Source organism: Cervus elaphus, chromosome 30 (assembly GCF_910594005.1).
Source record: "Cervus elaphus chromosome 30, mCerEla1.1, whole genome shotgun sequence".
Lineage (NCBI taxonomy): Eukaryota > Metazoa > Chordata > Mammalia > Artiodactyla > Cervidae > Cervus > Cervus elaphus.
In genome coordinates, this window is record NC_057844.1 from 39,920,323 (window position 1) to 39,943,064 (window position 22,742).

Here is a 22,742-nt window from a genome sequence, read left to right on the forward strand (position 1 = left end):
CATATATCAATGACAGGAGGATAAAGATAATACATCCAAGGACACTGGAAACTTTGCATTTGAAACTTTCCCAGACTCAGCACTCTGGCCTCTTTTTTTGGCTGATTTTAGTACATTTCCTTCCCTATAAAAAACTGTAACCATAAATATAATAACTTTCATTGAATTACAGTTTCTCAAATGAATTAGTGTACCTGAGAGTACATACTCAAATTTATGAGTGGAAACAGTCTTATGACTGTGCCTTCAGCCTTTGAAGTTGGGCAGTTGCCAATCTTCTAACATACTAGTAGTCTATACTAGACATCAATATGAAATAGTATCTATCATTGCTTTGTTGCAAATTTTTAAAAAATCATTATAATATGTATCTGGTAAAAAGCAGCTCAGTGTGCTGAGTGCTAACTCTAAGCTAAGTACTGTGCATGAATTAAATGCTTGGTATTTGTCTGTGAAATATCTATTATTATGTCCATTTTCAAAGAGGAAGTGAAGAAAATAACTTGTCTAATATTTAGCAAGTAATCTGTAGAAAATCCAGAATTCATAGCCAGCTCCATTTCAAATCCCACACTGAGAAAGACTACCAAATGCTGTTTCTTTCTTGCTAACACAGCTTTTAAATCTATTTTGAACCTGAGCTGATTAAGACCGAAATATCTTAAAGCTAAGAGTGTATGTAATTTTAATTAGCATGATTAGCTAAAACACAAGGAATAGCTTGTCTAATTACATGAATACAGCTCTGGACACTTTCTGTGAACCCAAATATCTTACTAATAGCAGGTAGTGTTCTGTGAAAAATCATATCTACAACAGATTGTGCTTTTGACTTCTCAAAGGTTCAAGAGTATCAGCTAATTAGGGCAGCTGTAAAATCTCAGGCAGCTTCTACTACTTTCATTTGACACAACATGCTGTCAAGATGCTCCAAAATATAATGTAAAGTTTAATTATCAAGCACTTGTTATGTAACTAAGCCTCAACCATTAAGATAGGGGAGGTTTCAAACTATTAAAATAGGGAGAGGTTTATGAGAAATCAGAAAATGTCTTATAAATTATATATTGTTTATGCTTTGTGCACAAGACTAGATCATACCGTATACAATTGCATACATTTAGATGTGTATATAATTATACATGTACAGAAACATATTTAGGCAAACTAACTTGAATAGAATCACAAACATTCTAGAGCAGGCAAATGTGGGGAATATATAGAAATCTACAGTAGAAAAAATAATAGATTTGGAGTCAGAATTTCATGAATTTGAGTCTGAGGCTTTTACTCTTGCCTCTTCATGAAGCAGTTGTAAAGATTAAATGAGGTGTAATAGATTTTAAAATATTTAGTATATATGCTGAAACATCATACTCAATAAAAGTTAGTTGAGTATATTAAATATTTTATCTAAATATTTTATATTATTAATAATTAAATTTAATGTTATTATTAATCAAACTTAATATGCTATTATAATTTAATATATTTAGAATGTTTATTTCCCTAAAGCCCAAACTTGGGCTTTGTTATGGGATGAATTTTATTCCCCCATAATTTGTATGCTGAAGCTCTAAGGCCCAGAAGATGACTGCATTTGAAAATAAGAGGTGTTTAAGTTAAAATGATTACTGTTAGGGTGGACCCTATTCCAGGGTCATGGGTGTCCTTACAGGAAGAGGAAATTTGGACATCCAGAGATATGGGGATGTGGGGCCACAGAGAAAGACCTCCTGAGGACACAACCAGAGGCAACATCCCAAGCCAAGGAGAGAGGCCTCAGGAGAAATCAAACCTGCCAGAACTATAAGAAAATAAATTTCTGTTATGTTAGTCAACTGTCTTATTTTGCGTTTTGTTGTGGTGATATTTTTCTATAGCAGCCATAGCAAAAAAAAAAAAAAAAAAAAACAACCTTATAATTTAAGAACAAAATAGGTTTTAGGGTAGCAACTAATTGAGAGTATAAATGTTGGTTCAGACTTTGAAAATAGATAGCTAGTCCAAAAGATTTTAACACACCCAAGCATGAGTCACATAGTAAGAGTTTGTAAGGTTTGTTCTCTTTACCTCAAAGATGCTTAGGAAAATCTCAATTCTACTTGTGCTCATGAAGTTCCCATTTCTGGACACTTACACTTTCTTCACATCTATCTGAATCCAATCTGTCATGCAGAGACTAGCTATATCCTTAAAAATGTAACTAATGACACAACCCCCCAGAGGTCTTTCTCCTGAATTGACCCTTAAAAGCTGCTACCTTTTTTATCTGGTAACATTTCAGGATCATTTGTCTTACATATAAAGCAATAAAAATGTAATTTTCTGAGAGAAAAAGCACTGGAGCCTATATATTTTTCTCACATAAGACTCAGGGTAGTGTTTTGTACAAAATTCCTACTTATTTAATCAATAATTTTAATAAAATATTAACAACTGAAACGTATAAAATATTTTTAGTTTTTATTCATAAATCAAAAAACAGTAGCTTTATAGAAATTGCACTCAGAAATTTAAAAAAATATGTATACTCATCTGTTCTTTTCTTATTACTCTTTGCCGTAGAAAAACACACATTTGCTTGCATTTGGTTTTCTCTGGTTTTCTATTATGATTCATAGTAATTCAAAATGGACAAATTTAGCCTGGACACAGTTGTCCAGTCTTCATGTCTCTTAAAGAATAGCTTTTCTGCTCTCAAACTGAGATATACACACTCCTTTGTAATCAATGTCACAAGTTCATGGATTCTGCAAAATTCACCTCTATAAATACCATCTAAAACATGTCTATCTTAGAATAATTAACAGGGTCTTCTCTTGGGGATCACTAGTTACTTTTAGGAAAGGTGGGCATGAGAATGTTTAAGGACTAATTTAAGGGCAAGTGTGCATGAGAATGTTTAAGGACTAATTTAAGGGCAAGGCACTCATTTCTTGAGAAGGATCTATACATTAAGTATATTAAGACTACATGACGGTGCAGAAATAACTTGGAAGAACAGCCAGAAATTTTCAAAAGTCATAATAAGACTTCTCTTAGGATTAAGCAATGGCAACCCACTCCAGTACTCTTGCCTGGAAAATCCCATGGATGGAGGAGCCTGGTAGGCTGTGGTCCATGGGGTCACAAAGAGTCGGACACGACTGAGTGACTTCACTTTCTCTTTTCACTTTCATGCATTGGAGAAGGAAATGTCAACCCACTCCAGTGTTCTTGCCTGGAGAATCCCAGGGACTGCGGAGCCTGGCGGGCTGCCGTCTATGGGGTCGCACAGAGTCGGACACGACTGAAGTGACTTGACTTAGCTTAGGATTAAGCAATTTAACAGATACAATTTTATCATGCCTCATTTCATTGTTTTATTTTATCATATTTTTATTACTTTTAAAATAATTTTATAATTTAAAAAATCTGTAAGGAGAGAAACAAAAAAATAAATGGGGTCATGAGATTAGAATCATAGTTGTCCCAGAAGAAGACAAAAAGAAAATACTTGTACTTGAGGAGATAACAGTTGAAAACTCCCCTAAAATGGAGAAATAACTAGCCACCCAAGTTTGAGAAACCCAGAGAGTCTCAAACAGGATAAACTTAAGGCAAAACATGCCAAGACACATATCAATCACACTAACAAAGATCAAACACAAACAGCAAGTATTGAAAGCAGCAAGGGAAAAGCAACAAATAACACACAGGGGATCCCCATAAGGATAACAGCTGATCTTTCAATAGAGACTCTTCAGGCCAGAAGAGAAAGGCAGGACATATTTAAAGTGATGAAAAAGAAAAAACCTACAACCAAGATCACTCTATTCAGCAAGTATCTCATTCAGATATGAAGGAGAAATCAAAAGTTTTATAGACAAGCAAAAGCTGAGAGAATTCAGCACCACCAAATAAATGCTTAAGGATCTTCTCTAGACAAGAAACACAGAAACAGTTTATAAAAATGAACCCCAAACAACAATGTAAATGGTAATAGGATCATACTTATCAATAATTACCTTAAATGTAAATAATTAAAAGGGTTAAATGCTCCAACCAAAAGACAGACTGGCCAAATGGATACAAAAACAGGACCCCTAAATATGCTGTCTACAAGAGGCCCACCTCAAACTTAGGGACACATACAGACTGAAAGTGAAGGGCTGGAAAAGATATTTCATACAAACAGAGACCATAAGAAAGCAGGAGTAGCAATACTCATATCAGATAAAATAGACTTTGGAATAAAGACCATGATAAGAGACATAGGAGGACACTACACATGATCAAAGGATCAATCCAATAAGAAGATATTACAATTATAAATATATATGCACCCAACATAGTAGCACCTCAATATGCAAGGCAAATGTTAACAAGTATGAAAAGGGAAATTAACAGTACACAACAGAGGATGAGATGGTTGGATGGCATCACTGACTCAATGGACATGAGTTTGAGTAAGCTCCAGGAGTTGGTGATGGACAGGGAAGCCTCGTGTGCTGCAGTCCATGGGGCCTCAATGAGTCAGACATGACTTAGTGACTGAACTGAACTTAATACCATACTCATATTTATGGATGGATCAACAAAACAGAAAATTAGCAAGGAAACACAAGCTTTAAGTGATACAATGGACCAGATAGACCTAGTTGATATCTATAGGGCATTTTACCTCCAAACAATGGATTTCACTTTTTTCTTAAATGCACACAGAACATTCACCAGGATAGATCACATCCTAGGCCATAAATCTAGCCTTGATAAATTAAAAAGAAAAAAAAGAGAGAGAGATCATGTCAAGCATCTTTTCTGATCACAGTGCAGTGAGATTAGGTGTCAACCAAAGGCAGGGGGGACCTATTAAAAATACAAACATATGGAGGATAAACAACACACTTCTGAATAACCAGCAAATCATGGAAGAAATAAAAAAGGAAATAAAAATATGCACAGAAACAAATGAAAATGAAAACATGACAACCCCAAACCAATGGGATTCAGTAAAAGCAATGCTAATAGGGAGGTTCATAGCAATACAAGCCTACCTCAAGAAACAAGAGAAATATGAAAACAACAACCTAACTTTACACCCAAAGCAACTAGAAAAAGGAAGAAAAGAAGAACCCCAAAGTTAATAGAAAGAAATAAATCATAAAAATCAGAGTAGAAATAATTGAAAAAGAAGTGAAGGAGACTATAGCAAAAATCAACAAAACTAAATGTTGGTTTTTTGAGAAGATAAATAAAACATACAAACCATTAGCCAGAATCATCAAGAAAACAAGGGAGAAGAATAAAATCAATAAAAGTAGAAATAAAAATGGAGAAATCACAACAGACAACACAGAAATACAAAAGATCATACGAGACTATTATGAGCAATTATATTAGTAAAATAAACAACTTGGAAGAAATGGACAAATTCTTAGAAACATATAACCTTCCAAAACTGAACTAGTAAGAAAGAGAAAATCTTAATAGATTCATCACAAAAATGGAAGTCAAAACTGTAATAAAAAATCTTCCAACAAACAAAAGCCCAGGACCAGTTGGCTTCAAAGGTGATTTCTACTAAAAATTTAGAGACGAGCTAACACCTATCCCACACAAACTCTTCCAGAAAATTGTAGAGGAAGATAAATTCCCAAACTCATTCTATGAGGCCACCATCACCCTAATATCAAAACCAGAAAAAGATGCCACAAGAAAAGAAAACTACAGGCCAATATCACTGATGAACATAGATGCAAAAATCCTCAACAAAATTCTAGCAAACAGAATCCAACAACATATTAAAAAGATTATACATCATGACCAGGTAGGCTTTATCCAAGGCATGCAAGGATTCTTCAATATTTGAAAATCAATCAATGTGATACACCATATTAACAAATTGAAAGGTAAAAACCATATGATTATCTCAATAGATGCAGAGAAAGCCTTTGACAAAATTCAACACCAATTTAAACTCTTCAGAAATCAGGCATAGAAGGAATATACCTCAACATAATTAAAGCCATATATGATAAACCCACAGCATACATTATCTTAACTGGCAAAAACTTGAAAACATTTCTTCTAAAATCAGGAAAAAGACAAGAGTGGCCACCACTGTTCAACACAGTTTTTGAAGTCCTAGCCACAGCAATCAGAGAAGAAAAAGAAATAAAAATAATCCAGATTGGAAAAGAAGAAGTAAAACTCTCACTGTTTGCAGATGACATGATCCTCTACATTGAAAACTCTAAAGATATCACCAGAAAACTACTAGAGCTAATCAATGAATATAGTATAAGTTACAGCATATAAAATTAATACATAGAAATCCCTTGCATTCCTATATACTAACAATGAGAAAATAGAAAGATAAATTAAGGAAACAATTCCATTCACCCTTGCAATGAAAAGAATAAAATACTTAGGAATAAATTTAGCTAAAGAAACAAAAGACCTATATATAGAAAACTATAAAACACTGATGAAAGAAATCAAAGATGACACAAACAGATGGAGAAATATGCCATGTTCATGGATTAGAAGAACCAATATGGTGAAAATGAGTATACAAACCAGGGCAATCTATAGATTCAACATAACCCCTACCAAGCTACCAACTGTATTTTTCACAGAACTAGAACAAAGAATTTCACAATTTGTATGGAAACACAAAAAACCTCTAATAGCCAAAGCAATCTTGAGAAAGAAGAGTGGATCTGGAGGAATCAACCTTCCTGACTTCAGACTATACACAAATCCACAGTCATCAAGACACTATGGTATTGGCACAAAGACAGACATATAGATCAATGGAATGAAATAGAAAAGCCCAGAGATAAATCCACGCATCTATGGACACCTTGTGACTTCCCTAGTGGCTCAGATGGTAAAGCGTCTGCCTACAATGCAGGAGACCTGAGTTCAATCCCTGAGGAGAGAAGATCTCCTGGAGAAGGAAATGGCAACCCACTCCAGTATTCTTGCCTGGAAAATCCCACGGATGGAAGAGCCTGGTAGGCCACAGCCCATGGGGTCACAAAGAGTCAGACACGACTGAGCGACTTCACTATGGACACCTTATCTTGACAAAGAAGGCAAAAACAAACAATGGAGAAAAGACAATCACTTTAACAAGTGGTGCTGGGAAAACTGGTCAACCACCTGTAAAAGAATGAAACTAGAACACTTTCTAATACTATACACTCACACATACACACACACACACACACACACACACAAACTCAAAATAGATTAAAGATCTAAAGGGAAGACCAGAAACTATAAAACTCTTAGAGGAAAACATAGGCAGAACACTCTTGGACATAAACCACAGCAAAATCCTCTATGACCCACCTCCCAGAGTAATGGAAATAAAAACAAAAATAAACAAAAGGGTCCTAATCAAATGTAAAGGCTTTTGCACAATGAAGGAAACTATAAGCAAGATGAAAAGTCAGCCTTCAGAATGGGAGAAAATAATAGCAAATGAAGCAACTGACAAAGAATTAATCTCCAAAACATATAAGCAGCTTATGAAAATCAATACCAGAAAAATAAAATACCCAATCAAAAAGGGGCCAAAGCACTAAACAGACATTTCTCCAAAGAAGACATACAGATGGCTTACAAACACAGGAAAAGATTTTCAACATCACTCATTATCAGAGAAATGCAAATCAAAACCACAATGAGGTACCAACTCACACCAGTCAGAATGGCCGCCATCAAAAATTCTACAAACAGTAAATGCTGTAGAGGATGTGGAGAAGAGGGAATCCTCTTACACTGTTGGTGGAAATGCAAACTAGTACAGCCACTATGGAGAACAGTGTGGAGATTCCTTAAAAAACTGGAACTAGAACTGCCCTGTGGCTCAGCAACCCCACTGCTGGGCATGCACACAGAGGAAACCAGAATTGAAAGAGGCACATATACCCCAAAGTTCATTGCAGCACCGTTTACAATAGCTAGGACACGGAAGCAACCTAGATGTAAAAAGGCAGAGGAATGGATAAGGAAGTTGTGGTACATAAACACAATGGAATATCATTCAGCTATAAAAAAATAAAGCATCTGAGTCAGTTCTAATGGGGTGGATGAAACTAGAGCCTATTATACAAAGTGAAATAAGTCAGAGAAACACCAATACAGTATATTAAAGCATATATATGGAATTTAGAAAGACAGTAACTATGACCCTATATGCAAGACAACAAAAAAAAGCACAGATGTAAAGAACAAATTTTGAACTCTATGAGAGAAGGTGAGGGTGGGATGATTTGAGAGAACAGTATTGAAACATGTGCATTACTATATGTAAAATAGATGACCAGTGTAAGTTCGATGCATGGAGGGCACTCAAAGCTGGTGCTCTGGGAAAACCTATAGGGATGGGGTGGGAGGGATGTCCAGGATGGGGGGACACATGTACACTGCTGGCTGATTCATGCCAATGTATGGCAAAAAAACCACCACAATATTGTAATTAGCCTCCAGTTAAAATAAATAAATAAATTATAAAACAAAAACAAAAACATAGTGTCTGCCATTAATGTGACTTCAGGTCAGCTGGGCAAATAAACATGTCCATAAGAGGGCTTCCCTGATAACTCAGTTGGTAAAGAATCTGCCTGCAATGCAGAAGACCCTGTTAGATTCCTGTTTTGGGAAGATCTGCTAGAGAAGGGATAGGCTACCCACTCCAGTATTCTTGGGCTTCCCTTGTGGCTAGCTGGTAAAGAATCTGCCTGCAATTCAGGAGACCTGGGTTCAATCCCTAGGTTAGGAAGATTCCCTGGAGAAGGGAAAGGTTACCTTCTCCAGTATTCTGACCTGGAAAACTCCATGGACTGTATAGTCCATGGGGTTGCAAAGAGTTGGACATGACTGAGAAACCTTCACTGTCACTTTTCACAAGAAACAGAGACCAAAAAAAAAAAAAAAGTACGAGAAAAAGGGAATGAGGATAGACATTTTCTATATTTGACTTAAATGTCCTAAACTATGAATATGGACTTTAAAACATGACTCTGAAATAGAGATTAATCAGGATTACCAGTGAATCACTATATTTAGAGAAGCTCACGACTAAATAAAAGGTATGCAACAAATCTCCTACTGAACATTATAATTGTGTTAGACTTCCAACATCCATAACACATAGCACATGTTCACACAGGATTTACTACTAAAACTTAATTACACATAAAGTCAAGTGTGTCATCCTTTTACTTTATATAGTAAACAGATGCTGTATAGCAGAATTAACCTTTATCATATTATCCCCCCATATCCCTTATTATCTGCAACATAAATACAAGGAAGAAACTCAGATATAAAGAATCATGTTCTGTTCAATATGTTATTCTTCCAAGGTAAATATAGACAGACTTTTAGACTTAAAGGAAATAAAGCTTCTAGTCCCAGTTGAACCAGTGTCGTGTTGACTTTTATAAATCTGATGTCTCAAACTTATATTAGTTTTGGCATTTTCTAGCCACTACCTCACTTACAGAAATAAAATGAGGTTGCTTGTAAATATCTTGTAGAGAAAAGGTTTTGGTTTCTTTTCACTTTTTCTTTTGTTTTATTTTTTACCTTCAGCTATATACAGTGAATATATATACTCAACAGCCAGACTGTCTGAATTCAAATTCAGGCTCCATGATTTATAAGATATATTACTTTAAGTAATTGACTTCTTTCTGTGTCTTAGTTTTCTTCATTTGGAGAATGGGAATAATAATACCTAATCCATAAGGACATGTTAACAAAGAGGGTTAACAAATTTTCAGTGATTAGACCAAGGCTTTGCATTTAATGAGGGCTAAATAATTGTTAATTGTTATTACTCTTGATGATGATAACAGTGTCATGATTTCTTATTCGTTTAAAAATTTTATAATTTTTAAGTATATATCTGAAGAGATCCATAACAGAAAGAAAGCCCCTCCTCTCAAGTTCTTAATTCTCAATTTCTTTCTTAAATTAAATTGGTCATAGACAAGCAAAAGGAACACCTTCACAAAATGTGACCCGAATAATAGGCTTTATTTAACAAAGAGTAAATTGCTCCTGAGCAGATTTCCTAACATGACTTGAGAGATCAGCCAAGCAGGAGTGAGCTGGTTCCAACACCTCAGTACAATGCTAATGACTTTTTCATGTTGAATTAATAGGATTGAAATATTTGTGATTTCAGCAGCTGTTGGGAACAGTGGGAGAGCTTCCACCAACACACTGACAGCCTTGTGCCCTCACATGGCTGTGTTTAGATAAAACAGGAATGCTAACAGTCTGTCTATGGTAAGTTAATCTTAAATTAATAATAATTATTTCCTCCAAGGCAGATATCTAACATCTCCTCCATCCCTTGGAGAAATTGCATATATGTTTTATGTGTGCATGAAAGGGTAATTTTTTCTGCACATAAAGTAAAATTTGTGTTCAGAGCAGGTGAGTGGCTAGTGTGTAGTTGTCTATTAATTATCACAGCAAGAAATGATTAAGATTTGCCAATATGGAGAACATTTTTACTTTGCTCAGCACATTACTACCCTGTTAGATCCTTTCACTGGCTCCCAATTACCTCCTTTTTATAAAATTTAAATGTTTTTTTCTATACCTTTATTGATCTTTTCTCCTCACGGAAATACTACTGATTCATTCCTGCCATTTTTCCCAACACAATGATATATTCAGTTGAATCATTTTTTTTTTACTTCATTCTGTCTCCATTCATTTGGCCTTATGAGTATCTTTTACATATTTCTCATTTGTCTATTCTTTTAACTTAAAATTACGAAGAATGTAATGAGAATGTTTGTATTGTACTCTGCTTATTAACACTTAACTATATGGCAATGTTAATAGGAGGAATAAAAAGAATGTTCAAATATGGATGCAAACTTTAATTTTAGGAATAATAATTAATAAATAAATAATAAACAGAATAAGGAGATATAGGGATGACAGAAAAGGAATAATAAAGGGACTTGTGCCATCTAGTAAAATGTCTCCAAAGCAAACAGGCACAGAAACTCACCCGAAATTCCTAAAATGAAATTCTGAGAAATATGAATATAAATATATTCATTTATGTCAAATATAAGTAGGGTTATTTTCCTAAAAGTTATTATTTCATCTATTCTTCTTTTAATAAGGCCATTTGGCATAAGACTTCTTTAAAAATAAATAGCAATATTTTCACTCCAGAAAGGCAAATCAAAATGTGTATAACCAAAACCACATTAATTTTTTTAATTACTTTAATAAAAGATGATTTTTGTTTTAGAGAACCAGTATTAGAAGTAAGAAATATTATGTTTGACAGTTTATATAATAAGTGCTTAGAATTACTAAATATTGTCCCTCCTCCCCAACTTACATAGTTCGGTAGAATACTTGCTCATTTCCCTCCTAAATATCAAAGTGTAAAAATAATATTATAAAAATGTCATGCAGAACCATGTATTTATGCTGAAAAATAGGATGCCTAAATCTGTCATCTATATGACATAACCCTAATGCTTTTCATTAGAGTATTTTTATTGTGATCATATGTGTATTTTGTTCAAACTGCACCCTGGAGAGAAAAAGATGATCCATCAGTGCTAGATATACTTATGAGAGAATATATTAAACTGTAAATGAAGCTTTTGACAAAAAAATTGAGAATTTAATTATTTAGTAGTGTCTTTTCTCCCAGTGTATGTGTTTGTATATGTGTATAATCTAAATGAAATATCTTAAAGGTATAATTTATAGGCATTTACACACACAGACACATACAATGAAGCACATGTATAAATGTGTAATTTCCATATTATAATGGAAGACAAGATTTTTCTGCTTCATAAGAATATGAAGATAATCACTAATTGTGGTGTCTAACCTCTAAAACTGCACTGTCAGATGTTGTTCATTATGCAGTAATTAGAAAGAGACCATTAGCATTGATGCTGTGAACTTTTCAACGTAGTTCAGGAAATAGTGTGGTAAAACCAGTTAAAACAAAAACATTTAAGAAGGTAAGGAAACTATTAAAGCCAGTTCATTAGACCTTCATATTTTGGTTTCTTTCGTATTGCACATGCACATCCAAGCAGAAAAACTTGAATTGCTGATCTACGCCAAACTGTGAATTTATATTTTAGAGGAAGGTTAGCTTTAGAGTGCTGATTATACATTGATAAGGCTTATCCTAATGATTTAAACAGCTGTTAGGAATTATAGAGACCTAAACCAATAACAATACATGGATTCTTTTAGAATTAGGTTTCATTATTGTTTGGACACCTTTAATGAGATCAATTTTATTTTGTGCATGTCTCAATTGGTTTATGCTGTTGTCAAAAGTCAAATTCATTCCTGAAGATGTTGAATGCACAGTAGTTAAGTGAGGTTCAGAACTTTCTCCAGTTCTGAAACTACCCAGACTGTTCAAGTATCTCTAAGATAACTTTCTAGAAGTGGAAACCAATGATAAAAATTGTACTATTGCTGATGAAATGGTAGACCCTCATTTACAGTCATCATCATCAAAACATAGAGGATGGACACCCATTTAAACACAGGTAGATAAGCCCCTCATCTAGATAATTGACTCTTTAGCAGCACACAGAATTTCATCTTCTAACTGCCATTATCTACTAATAATATGATATGAGTGTGGGGAGCATTCTAGTGACATCTGCAGTATATAACAAATATACCTGTTTTAAGTTCTGCAGGTATTTTTGATAATCAACAGCTGTGATGCCAGGATGATCAAATCCACCTGCACCCTCCAGCACCCACCCCAGGAATAATAACAACAAATACTACAACATAATCAACAATCATCTATGAAGCACTTACCATCTGTCAATTATATGTTTTTATCCTTAGAAAACCACTATTACATAAACATTACAATTTGATTTTGCACATGAGAAAACTGTAATTTAGGTGCCAAGGATATAATCATATTAAGAAAGGTTGGTACCATTGCAATTCAATTTAATTCCAGAATCAGTCATCTTAAACACAGTACAATATCATCTTTCCCATTTCAATACCAGAGTTTAGAAGATGTCTCTAACATATTTTAAGGTGAATATGCACAATGCCTAAACTCAGGGTTCATGTCTGTACTAGAAGTTGGCCACTTATCCCTTACCATACATGCCTCTAGGTTGCAAACAATCCTCTGGTTTAAGTTATGCTTTAGGAACATAATCAACTGGGAAATAAATCTACTCGAGAATCACAGACACCAGACACTGACCCATCACTTCCCTGTTAGTTCTAGATTCTACAACAAAAACGCCCTGCCAGAATAAGCACAAAACAGTGTCAGTACAATAAAAATCATTTTGTCAACCTCTGTCTCTCTGTGTGTGCATATATATATATATATATATATGTATATATATATATATATGCACTATATACACAATGGTCTATGTGGGAGATTATGTTGTCCTGATATAAGGAAATGGCAAGAAGGACGGAGGCAATTAGATATATGAAGTATTTAGGAAGTACATAGAGAATGCTTAAGAACAGATCAAAAGTAGCAGTTGATCAGGGAGAAACAAAAGATGCGTCTGAGGCTAATCTGATAAATTTTATTGTTCTGTGTTGTTGTTTAGTCACTAAGTCATATCCGACTCTTTGCAGCCCTCCAGGCTCCTCGGTCCATGGGACTTCCCAGGCAAGAATACTGGAGTGGGTTGGCATTTCCTTTTCCAGGGCATCTTCCCAACCCAAGGATTGAACCTGTGTCTCCTGCATTGGCAGGAGGATTATTTACCACTGAGCCCTCAGGGAAGCCCAGATAAGATAAATCAGGACTGGCTATATAATTTCTGGATCCCGTTGCAGAATATGGGGCCCTTTGTCCAAAAGTATTAGGAATTCCAAGATGGCAATAGCTGAGCATTAAATCAAGCATAGAGTCCCTCCACAGGTGGGGTTCTGGGCAACTGCCTGGATCACACATCCATGAAATCAGTCCTGGACAAACTCATCAGTTTATTGGAACATAAAATGGTGATATAAAAGAAAAGTTGGAAATGTTAATCAACATTTTAAATAAATTACACACTAAAAGATAAGATAAACAAGAGAGAATCTCTTACATGGCCTCCTCTTCTGTCCCTAGTCGGGCTGCTTTCAGCTGTCTTTCCTAACAAACTTTGCCTCTTACTCAAGGACTGGACAGACCTCCCCACCAAGGCTTGGCTCTGTGGGAAAGAGAAAGAGCACACCACTGCACTGAGATCCCTGCAACGGTTTTGTGCCTTCACAGTCGAAAACCCCTGTGTGCATGTGTGTGTAAGGAGGAGAGGGAGAGACTGTCACTGTCTTGCCTTCTTCTTCAGCCTGGTGTTCTCCAATACCTCCCTTGTTCTGGTGCGGCTGAGGTTACCCCTCACAACACCACACCAAGCATGGTATTGCCGGTGAGCCAGGGACAACTTCTAGTCTTCTAGAGCCAGTGTAAAGCATTCATGTGCATGTTGCCCTACTCTGTATCCTATCCTTGGGGTTGACATCTATCAGAGGTTATACAAAGTGGCTGGGGAAGCTTTCTTAGCCTTGCAGGTAAGTGCAGTGTTCACAGGCCAGGAGTTGAGACACAATGCTATGTATATCTTTTCCTCAGTCCACAGTCAAAATCAAAGCACATTCCCTTTTCAATCGGGTAAGGCTGTACTATCCTTTCGGAGAAGAGATAGCTTTTAAACACCTAGTATGTGTCTTACTTTACTGTGGGTGTGTGCAAATGGAGCAGAGGGCATGGGAAGGTAGGACGTGTGCTGTGGGAGTAGAAGTGGGGACTTTCTGCCAGAGGGCTTAACTCCCCAAGCTCGCATCAGGGGAATGAAGGTGGCCTATTGCCCTGTCACTGCTAATGGAAGGCCTGGAGGGGCAGAGAAAGCATCTCCTCATTGTGTAAAAGAGGCCTCAACTAGGAAGTGCTTTCTGCTTCTCTCCACACCCTCCATCACTGAAGCTGCCTTTGTTTTCATGACAATAAAGTGCCATATCTCTCATCCCCCCAAATCCATCACTGTAAAAAGAAAGAAAAGAGAAATCATAAAAGCATAAATTAGAATGCCAAAGAACATCTACTATAACAAAAGATGACAAATATAATCAGCTGAAATTAATCCATTAAAACAAAAAGTATATCTTTAGTTTTTTTTTAAAATCTAAATATGTTTTACTCAATATAAACATAAGGAGGCTCAGAAATTAAATTTCAGAATAAATATGAAAATGAAATGAGCATAATTATATCTGTAAAGATTAGCAAAAGGAAGCAGGGGTGTCTGTAGTATTAATAACAAACTAACATTGGAAGCTTTGGAGGCTGGATGATGTGTTTTACATCTAAGTGTATTGTATAGCATTTGTATTGAATGAGTACTCATTCATGAAGAAAAACAGGAACTAGCAGAAACACAAGGAACACTTCAATTCTGCGTAAAACACCAGTTTATAACAGCTAACAATAGACCAGGCATTCTAATCCTTTTCCTTTATGTTTTTACTAAGTTCTCTCCTCTGCCTTTTAACATTCCCACCCCTTCTTCAGGGACTGAAGTTTTCCTTAGCATCTATATTTCATAATAACATAGGTACCTTGCAAGTTCTGAAGTAGAGCAAATAGACTCGCAATTAATCAAATATACTTTATTTCATTTTATAGACACATGAAAAGGAATGGCGTTTTGCCCCCTGGCACAATTCTTCTATCTCCTGTTACTGTTTGGATCTCCCAATGACTTCAAAGAGAAATTTTCTCTGGGAGAAGTGAGCAAGGTTTGTAATATATAAATCTAAGTTTTTAAATGTCAAGGCATAAAGTAACAATGATTCACTTTTTTAAACTAATAAAAAAGGACAACAAAAACTAGCCTAAAAAATCCTTCCATTATTAAAATCTCTTGCTCTTACTGTTAAAAACAAAATCTCACTAAGTTCATACACCAGTAGTGTATGATTTGTACAATTCTATGGTAACTTAACAATTCTGAAGTATTGTAGCAATCTCTCAAAAGCAAGCAACTGAAATGTCATTCATTCTAAAGCAGCGCTGCACTGTTTTCAACATAATCATGGACATATTCCTGCACTGCCCGGTATGGTAGCCACCAGCTTTTTGTGCCTATTGAACAGTTGATTTATTGCAAGTACAACTGAGGAACCAAATGTTTGATTTATTTAGCTAATTTAAATTATTTTAACTAATTTGCATTTTAAAAGCCACATGTGTACACTGGCTGCCACAGCTCTACTCTTGCTTTCACTCTTTGCAGTTGGTGACCTGTTGGTAGGTGGGCAGTGAACAGGGGAACTTAGAACTTGTGGTCTGGTGCTGGTGACAACGAACACGAAAGAAATTAACAAAGAAATCTCGAATGAGAATTGATAAGAAGAAAAACATGATACAGATTCATATCTGTATCCCCAAATATTCTTTAGTTGGTTCTCAGTACAATTTTGTTAGAAGAATGCTCCGCTTAAAATAAAAATTAATGGGAAGATGTCATCCAATTAAGAAAACTGGCTCAGAGGACCCTGACTGGAGGGTGAGCAGAGCCATCTGTCTGTTCCATTCTCCCTGCTTCACTTGTGCTGACAATATTCCCACTCTCAAATCAGCTCTACATATTAAAAGTTTTAATTCATTGACCCAAAGCTCAACACTGCTTAACCATGCTAAATAAATGATACTATTCTCGTGCTTTAAGCAGTGTGGCAAGAAAGCACAAAATATGCCATAATTTGTTTAGATATAAGACGTCCAGGCAATCAAAACTGCCAAAAACACACATGGGGACAAATTAAAATTGTGAACATTTTCATGTTTTTGTTAGTTTAGAAATTCACTAATTATTTTTTTTTTTCTTCTAATTTCCAGTATTATGCAGTTGTCCTCTGTTTCTTCCTGAACTTCTCTTTCTTCATTGAGCAGTTTTCTGACTTTTCCATCATGCTCTTTGCTGGAAGAGTTGTTTGGATGTGTGTGGGTGAGCAGACATTGCTGTGGCAGGGAAGGGGTCAACTCACTTCTGAAGCAAATCTTGTAGTCCAAGCTTTCAATACACATTTATGAAAAGAAAAATATGTCATTCTATACTTAATCTTGGAGAAGGAAATGGCAACCCACTCCAGTACTCTGGCCTGGAAAATCCCACAGACAGAGGAGCCTGGTAGGCTACAGTCCATGGGGTCGCTAAGAGTCGGACACGACTGAATGACTTCACTCTCATGCATCGAATAAGGAAATGGCAGCCCACTCCAGTGTTCTTGCCTGGAGACTCTCAGGGACGGGTGAACTTGGTGGGCTGCCGTCTATGGGGTCGCACAGAGTCGGACACGACTGAAGCGACTTAGCAGCAGCAGCATACTTAATCTATACATGCTATAGGAATCCTGAATCCTTGAGAATTCCTAAGGAAGCAAGATGCTGGTGCCTAATTATGTAATAAATGCATTAACCAGATGAAACTGATATAAGTAAAAATATATCAATAATTTATTTTAAAAACTAAAATGAATAGCTCTTTCTGGATTAAAACCATAGATCAAGTTGGTAATTCATTGCCTTATTTTATTTGTGAGAAGTACTAGCCAAGAAAATAGTTGGTGCTAGAGAAGACTCTTGAGAGTCCCTTGGACAGCAAGAAGAGCAATTTACTAGATTAACTATACCACAGAGATAGCAGACTATAAATACTTTTTAGAGCTAGGACTGTCCTATTCTTTTATGAACCTACAGTACTTAGTTAAGAGACTGACTGACATATTGTAAGTATGCAGTATATGTCTGTTCAGTTGAAATAATGTATTGCAGTTGGGAATAAAAGAACTTTTGGCATTAAAACTCATCTTTCCACTGTATTGTATAACACTTTGCTAAATAAAGGGATAAGTATTTTTGTCACAAAAAATAGGTGTCGGCTGCTTTGCAGATCCCTCTTGCTTAACTTTCTTTAATGTGAAAAAGCATTTTTGATTTAGAATATAGTCAGTATATTCTAAAAGAACTATAAAACCAACTGAAATCAGGGGGTCTAAAGTATTGGAGAATGCAGGAGAGGAATCTTATAAATCTATCACCTGAGGAAATAAAAAGTATATGCCCTAGATTTGGAAACGTCCAGGAAAATAAGGATGAACAAAAAAATAAAAGAGCACAAGGGGAAAATTACAATTAATGAGAAATCAACACATACAGGGCAATTCTCCAGGGCTTTGTTCCAGTGACTATGGAACAGGAGACCTCTGCACTTGAGTGGCTCTCTGTACATGTCAAAATCTTTTGCACCCCTTGAAGTTCTCAGCAGGGTACCTTATTAATAACAAGTGCTGAGTATATTTGGTCATATCTTGATTAATACCATGGAGCTGCAGAAGGTCAGAGTAAACAGCTATATTACTCAAGGGAGTGAAGATATGGCTGAAATTAAGGTAGCCTAAAATTAAACTTAGATCTACATACTCATAATTAAATGCCTATTGTGGGTGAAGCAGTATATTAAATTCTTAAAAAGAAACAATTTGTCAGTTCAGAATTAGTATATCTAAAAATGATGAGGAATATAAGTAAGATGAATATGAACATGTTTGCCAAATTGTAGCATATTAGAGCAATGAACAATCAAGTATATTATGAAGAAGATTAAGATAAATGGATATTTTTGTCATACATGAGTTACCTTATTAAAGTGTCTATCATACAAGATTATAAAGTCTGAACAATATAAATAATTTCAGGAATTCTATTGGATGATTCACCAGTGTTCATTATTAAAGATAACAGAAAGATAAAAGGTCCATAACCTCACACGTTACTATCAAGGAGGTCAACAGGTATTTTGCAGAAGTATCTTTGATGCATACCAGAATGAACCAAATCAGCTGCACATAATGGGACTGTTAGTTCCAATTCCTATGTTTTTAAGATTCATTTTTAAACCTCATCAGTTCAGTTCAGTTCAGTTGCTCAATCATGTCCGACTCTTTGCGACCCCATGGACTGCAGCACGCCAGGCTTCCCTGTCCATCACCAACTCTTGGAGCTTGCTCAAATTCATGTCCATCGAGTCAGTGATGCTCTCCAACCATCTCATCATCTGCTGTCCCCTTCTCCTCCTGTCTTCAATCTTTCCCAGCATCAGGGTCTGTTCAGATGAGTCAGTTAGTCACATCAGGTAGCCAAAGTATTGCCGTTTTAGCTTCAGCATCAGTCCTTCCAATGAATATTCAGGACTGATTTCCTTTAGGATTGACTGGTTTGATCTCCTTGCAGTCCAAGGAACTCTCAAGAGTCTTCTCCATTCCACTGTTCAAGAGTGTCAATTCTCTGGTGTTCAGCTTTCTTTATAGTCCAACTCTCACATCCATACAAGACTACTGGAAAAACCATAGCCTGATACTCTTGTTCAAAAATCGTATTTTTCTCTATGTCAAAGGGATCAAGGTGGATCTTGGTAATTGTACAACAAGTTCTGTTCTCTGCTTATTTGATAATAATAAAGTTGTAGCCGGCAATTATTGCCCATCTAAGACCATATTTTTCACCACTTCTTCAGCTGTGTATGGTCACGTGTTTGACTTACAAACCAACTTGCATGTTAGATTCAAAATTCCTCCTCTCTGCCTTTTCCAGCATGACATTGGTAAGCATCAGTTGATGACGCTAGAGCTGCCCTTACTGTGGGTCATTGAATAACTTCATAGGGAACACCGTTGGTTGACCTGGAATAGCTAATTTAGCCTATTAAAATAAAATTGTTTTACTTTATTCTTATTGTATCCCATAAGTCAAGGAATTGTTTTTTTAGGTCTTGCTAAAAGCTTACTTTATTATTTTTTTTTTTTATTAGTTGGAGGCTAATTACTTCACAGCATTTCAGTGGGTTTTGTCATACATTGATATGAATCAGCCATAGATTTACACGTATTCCCCATCCCGATCCCCTCTCCCACCTCCCTCTCCACCCGATTCCTCTGGGTCTTCCCAGTGCACCAGGCCCAGGCACTTGTCTCATGCATCCCACCTGGGCTGGTGATCTGTTTCACCATAGATAATATACATGCTGTTCTTTCGAAACATCCCACCCTCACCTTCTCCCACAGAGTTCAAGTCTGTTCTGTACTTCTGTGTCTCTTTTTCTGTTTTGCATATAGGGTTATCGTTACTTTAAATTAATGATTACAATAATATAGTTTTGAGAGTTTAGGCCCAGGTTTCCTTAAATGATCATTTTTGGTTGTTTTATTCATTAAATAAATTTCTATGTGTCCTCATTTTTAAAAAATGAAAAAAAAAATTGCTAGAAGCTGTAAATGATGGAAATCAGACTAGAGAGTTTAACTTTGAGGATACAGGGCTAGAATTCAAATGTGCCATGCCTTAGTCACTCAGTCGAGTCCAACTCTGTCACTGGATGGACTATAGCCCACCAGGATCCTTCTGTCCATGGGGATTCTCCAGGCAGGAATACTAGAGTGGGTTGCCATGCTCTCCTTCAGGTGATCTTCCCAACCCAGGGATCAAATCCATAACTCCCACATTGCAGGTGGATTCTTTTACTGCCTGAGGCAGCAGGGACCCCAAGAATACTGGAGTGGGTAGCCTATCCCTTCTCCAGGGGATCTTCCCTATCCAGCACTTGAACCGGGTTCTCCTGTACTGCAGGCAGATTCTTTACCTGCTGAGCTACCAGGGAAGCCCAAACACAGGTAAAACTGGAAAATAATATACAACTCAGGAAAGCCAACATACAAACAACAAGCTGTATTTAACAAGTAGCAGTTGCATTGAAAAATAAAATCAGAACCAAATAAAAGGTGATATTTCATAGCAAGAATGTGAAATATGGAATCACCAAGGAGAAGAAAGTGAAGTTGGATTAGGATAAGGATGATTCCACTGAGGCCAATAGAATTTTTCATTCCAAATTTAAAATAGAGCTGACATAGCCAAATAATTGTACCTTTGACCCTATCTCCTATTTTTTTTTTTTAGAGATGCCCAAAGAGAATTTCAAAAGAGAGTGTATTGTTGATCCTGTTCACAGCACCAATTGTCTTGCTGTTCACACTGTTTGCTAAAGCCAGCGTAGGCAAGGTGAGAGCTAAGAAGTTTGAAGGAGATGTGAGGAGGCATAGGATCTGCAGACATGTTTATGCTCTCCTTGTTGGCATGGCAGCTATAACACAACCTCATTCCTGGCTGAAGCAACATTGTAGGAGAAGCCACAACGTAACCATAATGTAGCCATAACATATCCTCATATACAACATAATTACGATGTTTCTCCAATGTAGCCCCAATGTAGCAGCAGCCAGGGCTTTCATGGTGAAGCTTATATAGGCATACCACACAAAGTAACTCATGACCAAACAGGTATCTCATGACACACATGCCTAGTGCTATAAATGATCTCAGTTGTTAACAGTCATTATTTACAAAATGTGGGAGAGAGAGCTTGACCACAGAATCTTGGCTAATTTGCTCTCTCCCCATGGAGAGGAAGAAGAAATTATGCTATCACACTAAGTAGAGAGGGATGAGAAGGAATTTTTATTAGAAGTGTGATTTAATAGGAGAGGTGAGATACAGTCAAGGCCAATGGCAGAGACCCCATGCAGAAGACAATCACGAGACTCAGTCTGTGCTTCCAAAAAGTCCTGGGCCAAGGCCGTCTGGCCTAAATCCCAAACTTAGTTTAATGGTATGTCTAAAGAATTTAATCTCTTTAATAGTGAAAACTGGACAATTGCATATAGGGTCTTTTATATTTCCTAAAGAGGTGAAATATGACAATGTCTCCAAAGTGAAAATAAAAACCTAATGATCAATTATACACACAAACATACACAAGCATGTGTACAACAAAAAGCAAACAGAAGCCCTTCAATCTCATTCTGTCTTTAGAGAATGTTTTATTTCAGTTAAAGTCAAGGTCAACTAAAATATAAGATCCTGGCAACAAGCAGCTCGTGGCTCAGACAGAAGTTAACTCAATTCAGTTACTTTGGGTTATAGTTATTAGCATTTACATATAAAACTTTCCATACAGATTATATGAGATGTTCCAACTCTAGACCTTAAAACAACTATAGATCATGAAGTTACATCTCCATTAGACTAAAGGTTAAATGGTTTGAAGAAAGGAACAGGATTTCCCATAACACAATGTAATTTTATAATTTAGCTTTAAAAAATCTGTTTTCCAAAACAAAAAAGGAAAAATGAGAGAAAGGAACAACACAATTATTCTATGTCCTCTAACACAGATCTGTACAATGGAGTTCAAAGTCATGTCCAGGGCAAGTTCAATAGCAGAGAAGGCTGCAGTTAATCATTTCAGCTTTACCAGCGTGGCGCACAGTGATTTCGAGCAAGTAAAGGAGAGATTGATGCTACTCAAAATGCTATTACAGCTTTGTGTCATTGTTAATGATGTTCATTAAGAAAAACCCTGATTTATTGATATTTTCCATATATATATATATATATATGGCTTCTCAGATGGCACTAGTGGTAAAGAACCCAGCTGCCAATGCATGACATGTAAGAGACATGAGTTTGATCCCTGGGTCAGGAAGATTCCCTTGAAAAGGGCATGGCAACCCACTCCAGTATTCTTGGAGAACCCCATGGACAGAGTAGGTGGGACTGAAGGTGGGCTAGAATCCATCGGGTCACAAAAAGTCAGACACAACTGAAGCGACTTAGCTTG

The 22,742-nt window shown here is 36.2% G+C and overlaps 1 protein-coding gene across 6 annotated transcripts in view; it reads right to left on the reverse strand.

Moving 5' to 3' along the window:
- The window catches only part of PCDH9 (protocadherin 9), a 1,103,318-nt gene that overhangs the window by 498,316 nt on the left and 582,260 nt on the right, over nucleotides 1–22,742 (reverse strand). Inside the window, exon 3 of one of the 6 annotated variants that reach the window (XM_043891812.1) lies at nucleotides 14,115–14,219. The exons of the other annotated variants lie outside the window; for them this stretch is intronic. Coding sequence (XP_043747747.1) covers nucleotides 14,115–14,219 — 105 coding nt within the window. The remainder of the gene's footprint in view (nucleotides 1–14,114; nucleotides 14,220–22,742) is intronic. 6 annotated transcript variants of the gene reach the window in all.